Consider the following 16,860-nt stretch of genomic DNA (forward strand, 5'->3'; position numbering starts at 1 on the left):
CGGAGATAAAATGTGTAATTTTCATGACTGTGGAACAAATATAACTGTGCCTTTTTTCACACACACACACAATGTCTTTTGCAGTCCTTTAAGTGCCTGTAAGAACCTTGGGCTCAGCAGTCCTTTGTGCCAGGCCCTTCTAACCCAAGGCAGTCAGGTGAGCTCTTTCTACTGAGACTCTGACTCTGTGAGAGGTCTGACTTCCTCCTCAGTTTCCAGGGCTTTTCCTTGGTAGCCTCAACCAGCAGAGCAAAGGGAGCCAGGGTTCTTGACACAGAGGGCACTCAGCCTGCATACCTCCAGTACCATGCTGGCAGGGGGCCTCAGACCTTCCTGAGGAACAGAGAAACACAGAGCTGCACCACAGTCTGATGAAACCCACCTTCTACAGCACCCATCTCCCTCCCTTTTATTTCATGGCACTAATGACAGACAAGTGTTTTAACAAACTTTTTTTTATTAGAAAAGTAAAAAACATTGCATAGGTCTTAATACTTGAACATCAAGTGTAATCATGAACAGCGAGTATCTTCATGTAAACAGTTCTAGATGGAAGATCCAGATGGTATTCCTCTGAGGGAGGGGTTCCAGCCCCCACCCCAATCAGCCCCATCCCCTCACAGCTCAACCCTTTAGTACACATCCAGGGATGGGCCACACACAGCTCCCAGGTGTATTTATTCTTCAAGTGTCAAAGATCCCCAAGTGATCCTAACACCCACCCCTTCCTACTCTTACATTCATGCGTCTGTAAGATAGCTGCCTAGAACAGGTCAGTAGTGAAGCTATGATCAAAAAACAAAAACAAAGAACCAAACATTTGGGCCCTTCAGACCATGAGATACACTAATCACCTCGATGACCTCCCCCCTCCCACCAGGGCCAGCTATGGTGAAACACACGTCCCTTGCAGAGGCCAGAGCAGCCCAGCTGCCCTCCTGGCTCTGTCACGCCACTGTTGTCTTAACTGTCAGTAACAATAAAAATAACTGGGTACATGCTACATACACATCCAGTCAGAAGCCTGGTTGGCCCCTAAGCCTTTGTTTCATGCTACAGTACTGAGGGGCAGCGTGTGCCCCTAGCAGGGAGCCGCCAACTCACACCTCAGTGAGCTTCCTAGGGAAACACCGTGTTCCCCCATCTTGACTTTTCTACCCTCAGGTGGCTGTTGTCGGTTTTCTGAGGGCAGGCACCAGTTCCTCAGCCTCTGCTTGCCCCCCACCCCAGAAGTTCTCTGACATGGGGGCATTATCGGCCCCCAGGCCCAAGTTCAACACTCCTCGATGAGAAGCTGCTCCGAGCTGTACAGTTTCTTCTTGATTACTCTGAAGCCAGTGCTCAGCGTCAGGGACTGGCTGAAGCCAGGGACGAAGGGAGAGTTGGCAGAGCTAAACAACCCCTGGATCTTGGGCCAGAGGCGTGAGTCCAGGCGCAGCACGAGGGTCAGCTGGAAGGTGGGCACCAGGCTGGGGTCGAGGGCCAGTTGCCCCACGCTGTGGCAGCTCTTGCCCTGCTCTACGCAGACGTCCAGCAGCGCCCCTCGCAGGCCGCACGGCTCGCTGTAGGCCAGGCGCAGTAGTTCTTTGCCCACCTGGCTCACCAGCTGACCCGGCATCAGCAGGCGCGCGGGGCGCCGCGAGCCCAATCGGGCCTGGGCCAGGCTCTCCTGCAGCAGCTGCATCAGGCTGGCACACAGGTGCTCATCCTCGGGATCGCTGAGCAGCTCGAAGTCGGGCAGGGACACCCCATCCAGGTATGCAGAATCTGCAAGGGAAAGCAATAGGGGAGGATTAGGTAAGAGAAGCTCCAAACGGAGGAAGTGCTGTTTCGCTAAGAAACCAGCACTTCTTTCCAGTCTGTGCCTCAGTTTATGCCCCATGATAGTACCCTATACCTCAGTTCCTCTCCTCTGCTTGCCCCCTTCCGCAATCCGGATTCTGATGGGATAGGAAGTCTAGGGGGGCTTTGACTCCTAGCGCGGTGTTTCCTCACCTCCCCGGCCCTTCTACTTGCGTCCGGCTCCTGCCTACCGCTTACCTTCCTCCGGCCCAAAGCCACTGTTGCTGCTGTCCAGGGATTCGCAGTCCGAGCTCTCCAGGCTCTCGCAGCGGCCGAGTCCTTCTTCTCGGGCCGCCGACCCCCACGCTGAGCGCTGCGGCTGATTTGGGGTGGGAGTTCGGGACAAGGACGAGGACGAAGAAGACGACGAGAAGCGATCCCAAAGGCTAGGCATGGTGAGGATGGACGCCAGGGCGTCTGCAGATGAGCTCAGGGTGCTGGAGCTCAGAAGACGCTGTAAGAGAAAAGCGGTTCAGATTGGGCGTCAGTCTGGGGGCTGAATCAAAAAGAGAGCTAAGACCCCCACGGCCGAGGCCGCTCGGCTCAGCGATCAGCATACACAGAAGGGACACTCACCAATTACTGCGGTCAGCGAGAACTGTTGGGACAAGTGCGTACTGCCGCTTGAATGAGTGCGCGAACTGGTGCCAAGCCCCGAGCTCTGCCCAGACCTGTCCCTTCTCCCCACCCGCACCTCCCCCTAGGCCTGCCGCGGTCCCTAGCACCAGCGCCGAGAGACCTATAAGGGCTAGTGCAGAGAGGCCACACCCCTTCGGCGCGGCGGCCCAATCCAGACCCGGGAGTGTGGCCCACCTCGGCCAATGGGCTTCAGGCGCACGTTCGCAACGTTCTCTCCTGCCCAGTGACAGCCGCCTGGCCCCGCCCCCGCTGAACCCAGAACACTCGGGGACGGACCCCCGAGCCGCGGCCACGCCCCCTTTCTGGAAGGGATCTGTGGCCGCTGCAGCTGCCAAGGTCCCCGAGGGCGCTCGCGGCAGGGGAGGATCAAGGAAAGACTTGTTTATTATATGGTCGTATTTCTGATGGAGGGGGTAGGCCGCAGCCGCGCGGGGGAAGAGGCAGGGGAACTTGCGAGGGCAACAGGCAGGGAAAACGGTTGCACCCAGCGTCTGAGAGCCTGCGAGCTATGGGCACAATTGGGTGCCCGGCTGGATACTCGTGGGACGGCGGCGCGGGGAGCAGACGTTAATCCAGCCGGCTCTCGCACACGTACCCCACGCTAACCTTGCCTTACGAAAGGACTGGGGGTGGGGTCCAAAGACTGGGCTGCTCCGGGCACCGTTCTCCCTCTTCCCGGCCGCCCCACCTGCCCGCCCGCCAATTACTCTCCAGCCTGAGGGGATGGATTAATGCAGGGGCCAGGGTCCGTGCCCGGAATGTGAGCCTGGTCCCCAAACAGTGTCTGCTCCCTCCAGCTGCCTACAAGAAGAGGGTTTGGGAAGTGTGGTTAAAGCAGTATTGATGGGCCCGGGTTCCTAGCCCTTGGTTCTCGAGCTGGGTACTGACTCATTATCATAGAGACACACAGACCCACCCGCCTGCCCTATGGACCGACTGCGGTGCGGCTGTCTCTCCAGTCCGCTGCGGCGAGAGAACCCAAGGCGTCTGCTGGGTCCTAGCGCCCCTCTTCGCCAAAAAGCTTTGTGTAAAAGACCCGGAGAGTTGCGTCAGGATCGAGGACCTAGATCTCCAGAAAAAGCCCTGGAGAGCAATTGCCATCCCCTGTCTCGTCAGTCAGGCGGTGCCACAGAAAATGTGACCCGACGGCCGTAATATAGAAAACTAACAGATTGCTGACGGTGGGAAGAGGTTCGGACAGATTCGACCTTTATTTACTTAAGAGATTTATCAACCTGGAATACCGAATTCTGATGGAAGAGAAAACCAAACTTACATCAGAAGCTCCCGTGCCGGGGCGGGCCAGAGCCTAACCAGATCAGACTGGCGGGCCTCGCTTCCGGGCAGACTTGTGTGACCAAAGGCACTTGCCACTGGAGTAGTCAGGCCACTGCTAGCCACACACCCCGCTCCCATTAAAAAAAAAAAGACTGACCCGCGGGTCTTCCGGGCAGACCAGGACTTAAAACTAAACGATCAGAATTCAAACCCTGCACCCCGTCTGCTTTCAGCAGATGTGAGAACCATCTCTGGAGACAAATTCATGGGTAAAAAATAAATCAGATGACTCAGATTAGGAGATACCTTAAACACTGATGCAAAATAGAATAGCCTTTTGGCTGCCAGGGCTTTCTAGGCCTGAACACTGGCCCTTTCTTCCTGTTCTCCAAGCTCCAGTAACTTGCTGGGAGCCTTAAAGACACCAGGTGGTGACAGTTGGGTGAACTGCTTGGGGGACTAGGGGAGGTGACATCCTCTTGAAATTACCCTTTACTGAGGTGAGAAGAAAAGAGTTGGGGTGACCTGTATGGGTGTGTCTTTCTGTCACTCAGAGTAAAGATCAGGGAATTAATGTATCAGGACCATTCTCTCCTCCCAGGCTGACTGGACTGGGGAGACAGCAAGAGACAGGGTGGTTTTCTTCTCTATCCCCCATTCCCTGTGTGAAAAAACATTCTGAAAAATGTGGAACACTAATCAATGAAAAATAGAGGTTTTGTAAGCAAAAGGATCCAGAGCTATTCTAGAAAGTTCAGTTTAGTAGGAATCATTCATTCTATTCAATAAATAGCCATCATGGAAGTAGTGTGTTGTGGAGCCATATGCTGTGTGCCAAGCACCTTTTGTCGTTCACTGTCTCATTCTGTTAATAAAACAGCTTTAAAAAAAAAAAGACACACAGCTTTTTATAATCAGAAAGGTTTATGTTAAATGAGCACTGGATAATTTTGTTTCTTTTAAAAAAATCCATTAATGTCTCATTTTCAAAAAGTGATGAAAAAAGGACAGTCTTAACCTTGAAGGTTTTTCCCATAGTAGGAGAGAGTAGGCTATAGGGTAAAAGACCACCCAGTAGGAGGCCTAGCTGCAGGGGTATGAGGGTGGCAGGCAAAATGGCTTCTCCACTGACATTCTTCACCCATACTGTTGTCTGTTAGGAGAACCTTTGGATCTAAAGGGGAGTTTCTTAACAACCCCTCCGAGGGGCCTGGTTGAAGGGTCTTGATTCATCCTGTGAGGTGAAGGGCAGGATCCCTTCCCCACGGCAGTGGCTTGAAAGACATTGTTACCATTTCACAACCTGAAACAGATGGGATGAGGGGGGACCCCAAAAGGTGGTACTTGCAGGAAGGAGACAGCTATATCTCCTAGCCTCTGAGCCAGGCCTCTTCAGAGCCTTCAAAGATCCTATGAACCCTGCATTTGGTGTGCTTCTATCCCTCTCAGGCCTAGGCTGGCTGCTGGTGAGGCATGCCTGGACATGTTTCCACTAGCAGATTTTGAGACCAGCTCTGGCATCCCGTCCTCCAAGAAGACCTCCCCAGCTGGTGAATCCAAGTCACCATCCCTTAGGTGTCCCTCCTCGGGTCCCCCTTGCACCTCATGCACATCTCTGTTAATAACTGTTTCCACTTTAGTTTTCTCCCTGGACTATGAGCTTCCTAAAGGTGGTGTTCTTCCCTCTCTCTCTCTCTTTTTCTTTTTTTTGGCCACACAGAATCTTAGTTTCCTGAACAGGCATCTAACCTGTACCCCCCCTGTATGGGAGAGCAGAGCCTTAGCCGCTTGGACCACCAGGGAAATCCCTGTTCTACTCAACTTTCAGCGTAAAGCACATAGTAGAGGCTCAGTGAATATTCCTGGTGTCACGCGAGTGTATGTTCCTTGGTTCTTTGTCTCGTTACAACAAAGATTTGGAGTGATGGACATTAAAGCCCCCTCGGTGTGTCGCGCAGCTCTTGGGTCTTGGACAGACCGTGTTATAGCTCTCAGGTCTCGAAAGGACAATGTTATAGCTCTTAGACAAATCAATGTTACAGCTCAGTGTTACAGCTCTATTTTATTTAGAAGATAGCAGGAAAATCCCTCTTCGAAGCATGGGGGCACGTAGATCCAAAGACGCGAGGAGAAGAGTGCCCCAGCGCGCAGGAGAGAGAGAGAGAGAGGGAGCTAGCTTTGGCTCCTCTTTTTATATGTTTTTCTCTCCCTGGGCCTGTCCTGTGTAAATTGGGCCAGCCAGGAATGTTGTTTGTTTTACCTGATGTCCTCACTCCGGTCCTCAGACCTTCCTTTCTTCTATCTTCGCGGGCTTTTCCCTTCTTTGTCTTTTAGCCACCGCCATTTTGGACTCCTTTTCCCTGTTCTACCTACCTAACACTTGGATGAATAAATGAATTAATGGATAAAGCAAGAAGGTGGATTTGCTGAGAACCGCAGGCCTACATCTGGATTCTCGTGATCTGGTGGACTTTGGGGCAGGCCTTCAGAAGAACTGCTTGCTACCTCTCTATCCCATTTCTGACAAGTGCTGCCAAAAGTGTTGGATGTATCTGAATATTTCCCTTCTTCCTTTGCTCAGGTCTAGCAGTGGGGCTTCCAAAGTAACCTAATTCTTTCAGTTGGAGTACAGTCGGCAACCCCAGGAAGCTGGGGAGAGAGGTACATTGTGGGAAACGCACGAGGTGCATTGTGGGAAACGCACACACTGGCAGAGAGGGCTGACTTGTGGGAAATCTTTTAAAGCAATTTATACTTTCCTTTCGAGTGCCTTAAGAAGACTTAAAAAAATTTTTTTTATTAAGATGAAATTCACATATCAAATGAAACTTTCTAAAGTGCACAAGCCACTGGCATTTTGTGTCCACAACACTGTGCCCTCACCACCTCTGTCCCTTCTACAATATCTTGGTCATTCCAAAGGAGACCCTGAGCTCACCAAGCAGTCACTCTCTTCTGCTTTTGAAGTTTATAGTCCTGTGTTTGTGGGAGTACAGATGTCCCTTTGCACAACTCCAGAGGGCACTGTTAACCATTCAAGTCTGTGCATTTACATGCGTCTTCTGGGGAAAGCACTCCTAACACAGACACAGTGTGCAACATGGAATCTGCGCCAAGCGACCCTGAGAGGGAGATGGCTGAACTCCCAGCAGCAGTGGGCTAGTGTCATGTCCCTGTGACTCAGGCCTCTGGAGTTGGTAACCAGGTCCCAAGTCCCAGTCTCTGTGGCCAAGGCCCTGCCCATGCAGACACTCACTCCGCGTCTTTCCAGGCTCTGCAGTCTTCCCGTAGGACCCACAGCAGCCTGCAATTTAAAGTCAATGAGCACTCACTCCTTGGCCACCTGCCCCTCCCTGTTCTGGTGGTTTCTGTCCTGCGCACAGGTTCCCAGGGCCTCAGTCTGGCAAGTTGCTCCAGTCGGGTTTGGGGAGTTTAACCAGATCTTGGGGTGGGAGTGTGGTTCTGGGAACCCCAGAATTCAGGATGGGAACCCCCTGAAGGCCAGCCAGCATGCCTGTGTGGCTCTGCTTGGGGCACCTCCAAACAGCCCTTTGGAAACATGTCATTGAGGGGAGTGGAAGTGGCTGGAAGAGCGTGGGAGGTAGGGAGAGGGTGGAGCGGTGGTGGGAGGTGGGGACAATGAAGCCAGCAGAAGTGTTCCCAGGACTTCTGTGGCTTTTTTTCCTTGAAAAACAAACAACTTGGTCAAAATAGCAAGATTATAAGTGCACCTGGTTTACTAGGAGGGCTGTGAAAAGCTGTTGACAGCTGAAGACTACAGTAGGATTTTAACCGTGCTATTGGAGGGATAATTAAAAATTCAGTGAGGAATCTTTTTGCAAATGAAGCTACTTTTTGAAATGGAAATACTGACAATACATTGTATTATGCAGCCTTTCAAAGAAGCTTTTGAATTGTATTATCTACTCACACCCAGAGGAATGAACACAATGCCATTCTACAGGGGAGCAAATTGAGGCCCAGAGTAAGTGTCCTGTAATCTTTCCATCAACTAGTGGCTTTTAAGCCTGATTGATAATTAGAATCTTCTGCGGAATTCGTAAATCATAGATTCCCACTTCCCCAACCCCCATTCTGATTTGGTAGGTCTGAATGGGACCCTTTTGTACAAAATCTCCTCGGGTGGTCCTGATGCTCTTGTTTAGTTGGGATGTCTAAGAACTGAGGACTGACTTCTCAGGAAGAAAGGTAGACCCTGGAAGGAACACTGGGTTGGCTCCCCAGCCTCTCTGTGGGTGGGGGGTGGGTTCGGGGTTGGTGAAATGGCAGACAGCTGTGGAGAGTAGGCCTACTTGTGGCAATGGTGAGCTCACAGACAGCCAGTTCTGCTGGGCTCCCAGGTTTCACAAGAAGCCATTTCCTCTGGGGACAGGACAAAGGGCAGAGGGAACCCCACGAAAGGCTGGCTTGTTAAACCACCATGACATAGGCGGAGCTAGGAGGATAGCCTGAGGCTCCTGCCAGAATTCAAGCTACCCCTTGCACTGATGAAAGTCCTGACGGCCTACCAGAACTCACTGCTCCCCTCCTCATCTCCCACGCAGCCAGAATTGCCCATGGGACCCAGACTCCAGGCACTGTCTCTTTTCTCACTGACACACTGCACTGCCTCTCAGGAAGGAATCCCATCTGTGGGGTCAGCTTTTGGCCAGCTTCCCAGAATCCCTCTCCCATCCTACATCTGAAGTCTTATGAGAAAAGAAAATAGTGAAGTGGAGGGAGGGTGAGGTGCAACACCCCTCTCCAGTTAGTACCCAAAACTGCTTTCTGAGGCAACCTCGGGTCCTGTGAAGGGACAGGAGTCGGCTGACCCCAATTCAGGCTATTTGGCTGCTAAGGATGAATAGGGTACTGGGCTGTGGCCTGAAGCAGCCCCTAGGAAGCATAATGTCTTTGAAACTCAGTATTTTCATTACAAAGTATCATTTTATTTTATTACTTTTATTACAAATAATATAATCTTGCATTCTATTTTATATTTTATCTGTGTATGGGAATTTGTGTTAATTTTAGTAGCAAACTTTAAAATGACTTAATAGTTAAATTTCTTAATCTTCCCTGCCCCCACAAAAACCCTTTTTAACAAAAGATTCACTGCGTTTATACTGTGGCTTCATATACTGCTGGGGATTTTCATACCCCAGTTTTGAAAACCCAGAACTAGAGAGTCTCAAAGGCCTATTCAAGCACCACAAAGATCATAACAAAGAAAAAAAAAAAGATTTAAATTCTATGGAGCTCCTTTTCTAAAACTCCCAGGCCTGACCTGTAGGGTGGTGGACCATCTGGAGGAGGCCTGCCAGAGAAGGTAGAAACAGACGTCCCAGTTCAGCCCTTTCAGTGTGCTTGCTTTTTGAGGGTTTCCAATTGCCATATATCAAAGGGGGGAGGCGGGGTCAGGTTGGGCTTTGTTCCCTCAAGCTGGGGGTGAAGTGGGGGTGGGGGATGACCAGGGTGATCAGAAGCTGCTACACTGGGGACAGCCTGAATCCAGGCTTGCTGCCTGTCTGGGAAGTAAAATGAGCTCAGCCCCTCTACCCCCCGCTGCTACACACACAGAGAAGAGAGACCAGGAGGGCTGGCCACCTTCTGGGTACCCTAAGGGGCTGAGGTGAGGTGAGCAGGGCTGGATTAATACTCAGCAGAGAAAGAAGTCAGTCTCCCACTGTCAGGATTCTTCTGTCAGTGGAGTGAACCTTAAAATCTTTGAATGTTAGGGCCTGCAGCTCCTGGGAAAGTGCCTCTTTTAGGAACCCCCTCCCCACTTTATGGATAAGGAACCAAGCTGGACAGCAGGGAGCCTCATGAGTTCTCCTAGCAATTAGGCCTTATTCAATCTTCAAGAACTTTCTTTTCCCAGGCTTGTAACCCCTTCCTTGCTCCTGTCAAGTTTCTTAACTTCACTCAGAATCGCGGTTTTTCTCTCTAGTGGCCTTAGTAGCCAAAGGCTTGAAAAACTCAGGTCTGTACAAAAAGGCAACCACCCAGGGTCTGCATCCTGAGTCTTTGTCTGGAACTCCTTGGCTTGCTGGTGATAACAGCTGCCAGTTCCACCTGGCAACACGGCCACCTCTTCACAAAGATCTTTGACCTTTCTGGAACTCCTTATGGTTTTAAAAACACGCATATCTTTAGCATTTTCATAACTCTGTCAATAAAACAACTTTTATTTGCGTAGTGTAGACAGGACAGGCCTCATCAGTGTCATTTTACGGGTAAGAAAACAGGCTTGGATAGATGCAGGCACTTGCCTAAGGTCACATAACCAGTCAGCAGGCTGGAGCCAGGACTCTAGATCCAGGCTCATTTCCTTGATTCCAAGCCCCTGACATCCTTAGTTGTGAGCCGAAGGAGACTGCATCACTGGGAAAGGGGGCCGTACACACTGGGGACACATGCATGGCGTAGAACAGGTGGAGTGAACAGCTGGAGTCGACACGGTGTTGTTGACAAAAAACTTTCTCTGCTGGTTTGGCTCTTATTTTATCTGATGAGGCTCTTCCTCCCCCTGCAGAATTCACCAGGGCCCAGCGGTGCTGACTCAATGGCAAAACACAGTGTCGCCCAAGGGATCACCTTCAGCTAAACAACCTCAAGCCCAGAAGTGACAGTGATTGTGTCACGTTCCCCCATCCCAGCATCCTCCCTGAGAGCTCTGGTCTCCTCTAGGAAGGCCCATCTGTGAAGTGGTGGGCCAAGAGGGGTCTCTCCCTGCCCCATCTGTTCCTCTTGTAACCCACAAAGGACAGACTTTGACAGAGGAAGCCAGAAGCCGTTGCTCAATCTTTTTGTACTTAAAAATCAAAGGCAGAGAAACACACACACACAAATCTAGACCTCTAGATTCTGCTCTGGGAAGAGGTGAATTTAAGAGCTGAACTGACTTCCCTGCTGTGATTGGTCTGCAGTGAGGGCCAGCGGGATGGGGGAAGGGAAGACCCTTCTTCCCTCTCCTTTCCCCTCCCAACCCCTACCCTCAACCGAGATGCGCCCTCTGGGGAGCCTGGCAGTGGAGGTGACAGATGCTGAGCAGCTGACTGGCGAGGGGGTGTCCATCTCCACGGACCCCCTGGTGTGTGCTGGGGAGAGCGGGGACGTGACTTGGAGAACGTGTGCGTGGGGGACGAGGGGAGGGGAGGAGGGAAAGCGAGACAGGGGAGGAGGGCGGGGCCAGTGATAGCTCCGCCCACTGGGGGGTACAGGAAGGGGACTCCTCCTACCGTCTAACAGGAAAGCGGCGGGGGTGCGGAGATGCTGAGCTCAGCGCTACGGCCGTTCGGCTGCTGGGTGGGGGCAGGGCGAGGGGCCGGCGCCTCTCTGGTGAGGGCAGAAGAGCGGGGAGAGAGAGAGAGAGAGAGAGAGAGAGGGAGGGAGGAGAGGCTGAGGAGGCCCTCACAACCCTGAGGCTGTAACTCTCCTCCGACCGGGTCTGCTAACAAAGCGGTCTCTGTTGGGGTCGCGGAGGCCTCCTGGGGACGCACAGAACCCTTATGAGGGTGGGCGGGGGAGTGTTTGTGAGTTGCCACCCTACACCCCGATTTAGATGCAAGAATTCATGGCAGAGGCCGAGCCCTTGTGCCCTCTGACCCCAGGATTTGTTCGGTGGAAGGAGTGCACGGAGAAGTGCCTGCTCCTGTAGGGCTGCAGGTCAGAACTGCCCGGGCCAACTCCAGCCCTTGCAGGAAGGGACTTTTATTTAAGGTAACCTTATAAAAAAGCAGGGAAGGTCTGCTTGGGAGGGGAGCAAAGAAAACTCTTTGGACCCACTTGGCACAAATGGTTACCTAGGTCAAATGAGTGGGTGGCTATTTTTGAGCTGACCTACATACCTATTTGCCTCTTTATCTTTTTATTATCACACGTGGTTATTATGGGAGCTTTTCTTTAGCACTCGGTGCTGCATTTATGGAGGGCTGCACAATGAGGCTTGTTTCGTCATTCTCCCAGAAAGTTTTAAGAGTCTCTGGCCCAGGAAAAGGACATCAGTAGGCCAACAGAAGCTTCACTAAGTTGCTTCCCAAAGGAGCAGGATCCGAACCCAGATTCACCAGTCCAGAGACAATTAGCCTTGGAGGCCAGGAACGACATTCAGATTTGACAGCAATGTCCCAGAGTTTTGCACAGGCTGGTTTAAAAGCCCCCTCAGCCTGGGCCTCATTGTTTGCCAAAGTTGACCTGGGGTGCTACAGCCCCACACTGGCAGGTGAGGCTTCTTCCCTTTACAGGTGGAGAAAATGAGGCAGAGACGAGTTGTGGATAGACTTGATTTGGGAGTTCCTGCTGTGGTTGTGGAGGTAACTTTGTTATCTTAAGGAGAAAGAAGGAGAGCCTAGTTACTATTGTTCTGCTTCCCACTACCTTTAGAGCAAGTCTGGCTCCATACCTTGGCCTCACAAACCTGCAGCTTGACTATCTCTAGCTGCATCTCCTTCCTGAAGCGAGGAGGGGAAAATCCCAGATGGTTCTAATTACCTCTGAAATGCTCTTACATTTTCCATACAGTTCAGTGTGCCTGGCTTTGTGTGTACAGGTTTGCGCAGTAATATGTATGTAGTTGTGCCACATACGGTGGGTCACAGAACATCAGCAAAGTACAAGCACATAATTCACAGTGTTTTCAATCATGCTAAAGAGAGACACGTAGACTTGGAAGCGGGACTGGCAGAGGGAACATTTCTGTCTTCTCCCATCTGGTGCCCTCTCTGGGGCATGAAATCTTTGGCTCCCATGGGACAACGGGGGATGCTTGCACTCCTTAAACTGCTCTTTTGTGCTTGGATTTTCTTCCAAGGCTGGTGTAGTTGACTTTGCTCAGTTTCCCTGTGGGTTACTTTTCCTCGGTGAAGTCAAGTATCTTCCCTTCAGCTTGTTCCCATCTTCACACAGATTACCCTTCCCAGATGCCCTTCTAGCTCTTCTGACTCAGACTCCAAGCTTGTCTCAGCTCCGGGCCCTCCTTTGAACACACTTGGAAAGTTCAATGTTCTCTGGCTGGGGAGTGCAGGACAGGGAGTCCAGCCCAGAGCTGTTTGCCTATGAAGCTAGTGCTCAGTTCTCAGAGCTGTGGATGAACTGTGCTCTCTTCTCACCTGATGGATATTGAAATAATCCTCTCCTGGGTGTAATGCTCCATCAAGTTGTAAACTCCTTCAGAGGTCACCTATTTTAAATCTTTAAGCACCTAACACTACAACTCGCCCCAACACACACACACACACATATGTCCCTACCTCTGTATGTTATCTACATATGGTATATGCTCAATAAGTATTTGGCCTGGAGAACTCTGCTACCATACCACTGAGCTCTGATAGCGTGTCTTATTGTCACTGAAAGTTAAAACTGCAAGGGGGATTTCCCTTCTCATCAGCTGAGAAGAGTAAAGGGGAAGTGGCCTAGAATGGAAACCAGATCCCACGGTCTGCCGGCTTCACTGGCCCTCGCTCCTCATGGCCCCATCCCATCTCCTTGGTTGTTTCCTTTCAAAGCCCTCATCCTATATGTAATTATCCATGTATTTATCTGTGTGTATGTACAGTGCCTTTCTTTCCCACTGAACTGCAAGCTCTGAGAGGCGGGGGTCTGTATCTGTTTCATCTCAGAGCTCCAGTGCCCGGCACAAGCCAGGGCCCCAGAGTTCTCAGCATACAAATATGAAAAAAGAAAATGAATATTCACGTGGCCTGAGAACCTCCTTCCACTTTCCCAGGGCAGCACTGAGATTGGCTGAAAAACTGCACGGTTGATAGGCTGTCCTTGTCAGGACCTCTAAGGCTAACACCCTGTCCTGAGCTTAAGACCAAGGAGGAAAGATAAGACACCGCGTGTATAACCCTAATGCAAGGAAGACAGCTGATTGAGGAATGATAGACTGGGTGTTGCAATCCAGCAGCGGTGTGGAAGGCAGATTGGAGGTTTGAGACCAGAGGCTGAGAGTCAGCTAGATAGTGACAGAAAAAACTGAAAACCACCTTGAGTGTCTGTGGCAGACAGTTAAATAAGTTCCAAGTCATGGAGCATTATGTGGATGTTAAAAAGAGTGAGGTCAGTTTTGGAAAAATGCCCAAGATATGTTGTTAGGTAAAAAGGACAAGTTGCAGAACAGTTTGTATCCTCTCATCTCATTCTGAAAGAAAAACAGAGGGCACTCCCCAGCAGACACACACTTACATGCGCAGAAAAAACATCCAGAAGGATACTGTCCACAGAGGTTATCTCTGAGGGATAGAGGGGAGGGAGAGGCTTTTACTTTTTCACTTCGTATCTTTTTTTGTTTTTCAGGTTAAAAACCAAGGTTACCTTTATTTTGCTTTGTAGAGACACTGGCAATTGGATTTTTATCATGAGCTTGTATTACTCTCACAAGAGATTTTGGGGTTTTTTTTTTTGCTATTGCAGGACTGCTGATGGGGTTATGGGTTAGACAGAGGTGGGGTAGAGCTGCGGCAGTGGAGACCCAGTGAGAAGGGGGCACTGACAAGATCTGGACAGAGGGAGGGAGGGTCTGTGACAGCTCTGTGATTCCAGATGGGGAGAAGTAAGGACGGCTGTGGAGATGACTGGAAGCACGGGGCAGCGTAGGAGAGGCTCGTTCAAGGTGACTGACCTCCACAGTGCCTGTGACCCTGGGTAGGGGACAAGAAGCCCAAGGCCAGGAAACTAACATTTGGGAACAAGGGCAAGGAAAGGAAGAAGGTCGACCTTTAGGACCCTACGGATTCCTTGGCTGTTTCACCATCCTTTGAGTACAGACCGTTCTTGCTGCAGCTTGGAAACAAACAGAGCAAGGAGGGGCCAAAACCGAAGGCAGCGGGAGGAGTCGGCCGGCCTTCCACTGGCTGGTTGCGGGTGTGGCCTGGGTCTCTGCCCCCACCCCCGCCTGCTCTTGTGGGCACACGTCCAGGCTCTGGTGAAAGGTTAGGACTTCTGGCCCCTTCTGGAGGCAAAGCAAAGGAAATCAGACTAGAATCAGGAGCAAAGGAAACCAGAACACTGCTGTTCATGGAGAGATTGGGAAAGAGGGAGCTGAGTTGGGGCAGGAGAAGTTTCTTGGCTCAGATAAGGCCATCAAAGCCTGGAGAAGGTCAAAGATGAGGAATGTTCTGTGATTTCTAAGACAGCAGCTCATTTATCCCGTGAACACTTGCTCTGAGCCTGAGTCCGGTGCTAGGGCTGCCACCGTGCATGCTGGGTACAACCTCATCAGAGGGACTGTGTTTGGAGTCCCATCTCCATGTCTCCCTACAAAAGTGCCTGTGAAAGGAAAGGGGCACTTTTCAGGGGCCTGTTCAGTCAGCACTCCAGCCTCCTAAAGGAAGTGTTCTTTTACAAATAAAGAAACTGAGGCTGGGGAAGATAGTCCCTTGCCCCTGACCGCATGGTTAGGACGTGTTAAAACTGGGATTCGAACCTGGGTGTGCCTGTGTCCCACTTATAATTTGGTTGCTTGGAGCTCAGAACACATTTTCCCATCAAAATAATGCTGTAAGTGGTGGTTTGGTTGCTATAATGGCCTAGCTCACCCAGGGTATAGCTGGAATTAATTCTATGTTTCATTGCGGTTGTGGATGAATCAGGCTTCTGTGGGCTAGCCTGGAAACCCACAGGAGAGGGAAAATGCATTTCAGGGTGTGCCCAGCTGGGAACTCTTGCCCTTACCATAGCGCCTGATTCAGGGCCGTCAGGGGATTGGTGGCTTAGGGAGCACTTGTTCATTTCCAGAGCTCTTCCAAGCCAGCCCTGGTGAGTTCTAGCTGTTCACTGGAGGGCGCAGAGCACTGGGCAGGTTTGGGGTTTCTAAGACAGGGAGTGTACGTGAGAATGTGCACTGATTTTCAGACTGACCATCTTAGTCCTCTCCCTTCTTTCCTTATACTGCCTCTCAGCTTCCTGTAGTCATCTTTTATCTTCTTCCTCTAGGATGGATCCTAAAGACAAGATCTAGGATTTATTTTCACCACTAAATCTGATGTCTGTCTGTGAAGTATGTGGGCAATAATGACTGCACAGGGTTAGAAGTGATAGAGATCAGAGCAGCTGCTAAGAGAAGCGAGGATCCATCAGAGCTTCTAGAGTGACTTCAGGGAGAGCAATCACATATTCATTCAACAAACATTGGCTGTGGGTGTGCTGGTCAGTGTACTCATTCCTTTCTTGGCTCTTCTGTTGCCAAAAGAATCCTGGGAGGGACTGAACATGGGTCTCAAACCCAGAATCTTAGCATTGGAAGAAATCTTTTTCCAGATGGAAACTGCAGCCATTCATTCATTCAGTAAGGTCTGAGTGTCAGGCTAACTACTAAGAATACATAAATCCTGAAAATTGGGAAATGACTTGCCCAGCATCTCAGCTCAGGGTCCCCATGGCTGGACTAATACCTGCCCTTTCAGGCCACTCTTATGGCCTTTCTGCCTCAAGATACATCCCAGTCACCTCTGATTTGGAGCCTAGAGCCTAGGGGAAAGCTGCAGGGAAGTAGCAGGATTCCTTTCTCATGGACAGTAACAACGGCTGGACTCTACCCTGAAGTGAGAACTAGATTTCCCACTGGTGGGGTTCTGAAGACAGAAGACATTTCTCAGTTCTTTCAATGAGTCACCTGCTTTACCTCTGCTTGAAGCTCCCTTTCCCAGCCTCCTTCCTCTGGCTAATTCCTAACTCCCCTTTGGGTCTCAGTTTGAAGAGCTCTTCCTCTTTTCTGGGCCCTCAGCGTCCTTAGGTCTCCCTGCTCTGCATGCAGTCACAGCACTCTGGACTTGCTCTAGGATAACCCTGGACCCTTGGAATTGTTCTTGCTTATTGAATGCGTTTCTTTCCAGAAGACTCTGACCTCTAGGAGGGGCCAACACCATGGTTGCCTTTCCGTTGTTTTTATGTTTGTTTTTAGCAATTGTGTGCCCTTTATCAATCAGTGCTTACTTAGTACACAGTAGGTCCTCAGTGTGCAGATGGGAATAACTTTGCTCCATAGCTACAGGCACAGCCTTCTTTCCGGTGAGAGATTTCCATTCAGGTCGTTCAGCAACTGTTGACCAAGGACCAGCATACCCACAGGATACAAGGATGATTTGGAAAAAGAGG

The 16,860-nt window shown here is 50.8% G+C and overlaps 1 protein-coding gene across 1 annotated transcript; it reads right to left on the reverse strand.

Moving 5' to 3' along the window:
- DDIT4 (DNA damage inducible transcript 4) lies at positions 440-2,566 on the reverse strand. The gene is made up of 3 exons (XM_005699173.3): positions 2,419-2,566; positions 2,041-2,296; positions 440-1,767 (listed from the first exon to the last, which is right to left on the reverse strand). Exons 2-3 carry the CDS (start codon positions 2,234-2,236, stop codon positions 1,274-1,276), a joined length of 690 nt encoding a protein of 229 aa, XP_005699230.1. The 5' UTR covers positions 2,237-2,296; positions 2,419-2,566; the 3' UTR covers positions 440-1,273.

Source organism: Capra hircus, chromosome 28 (genome assembly GCF_001704415.2).
Source record: "Capra hircus breed San Clemente chromosome 28, ASM170441v1, whole genome shotgun sequence".
In the NCBI taxonomy this organism is placed as follows: Eukaryota; Metazoa; Chordata; class Mammalia; order Artiodactyla; family Bovidae; genus Capra; species Capra hircus.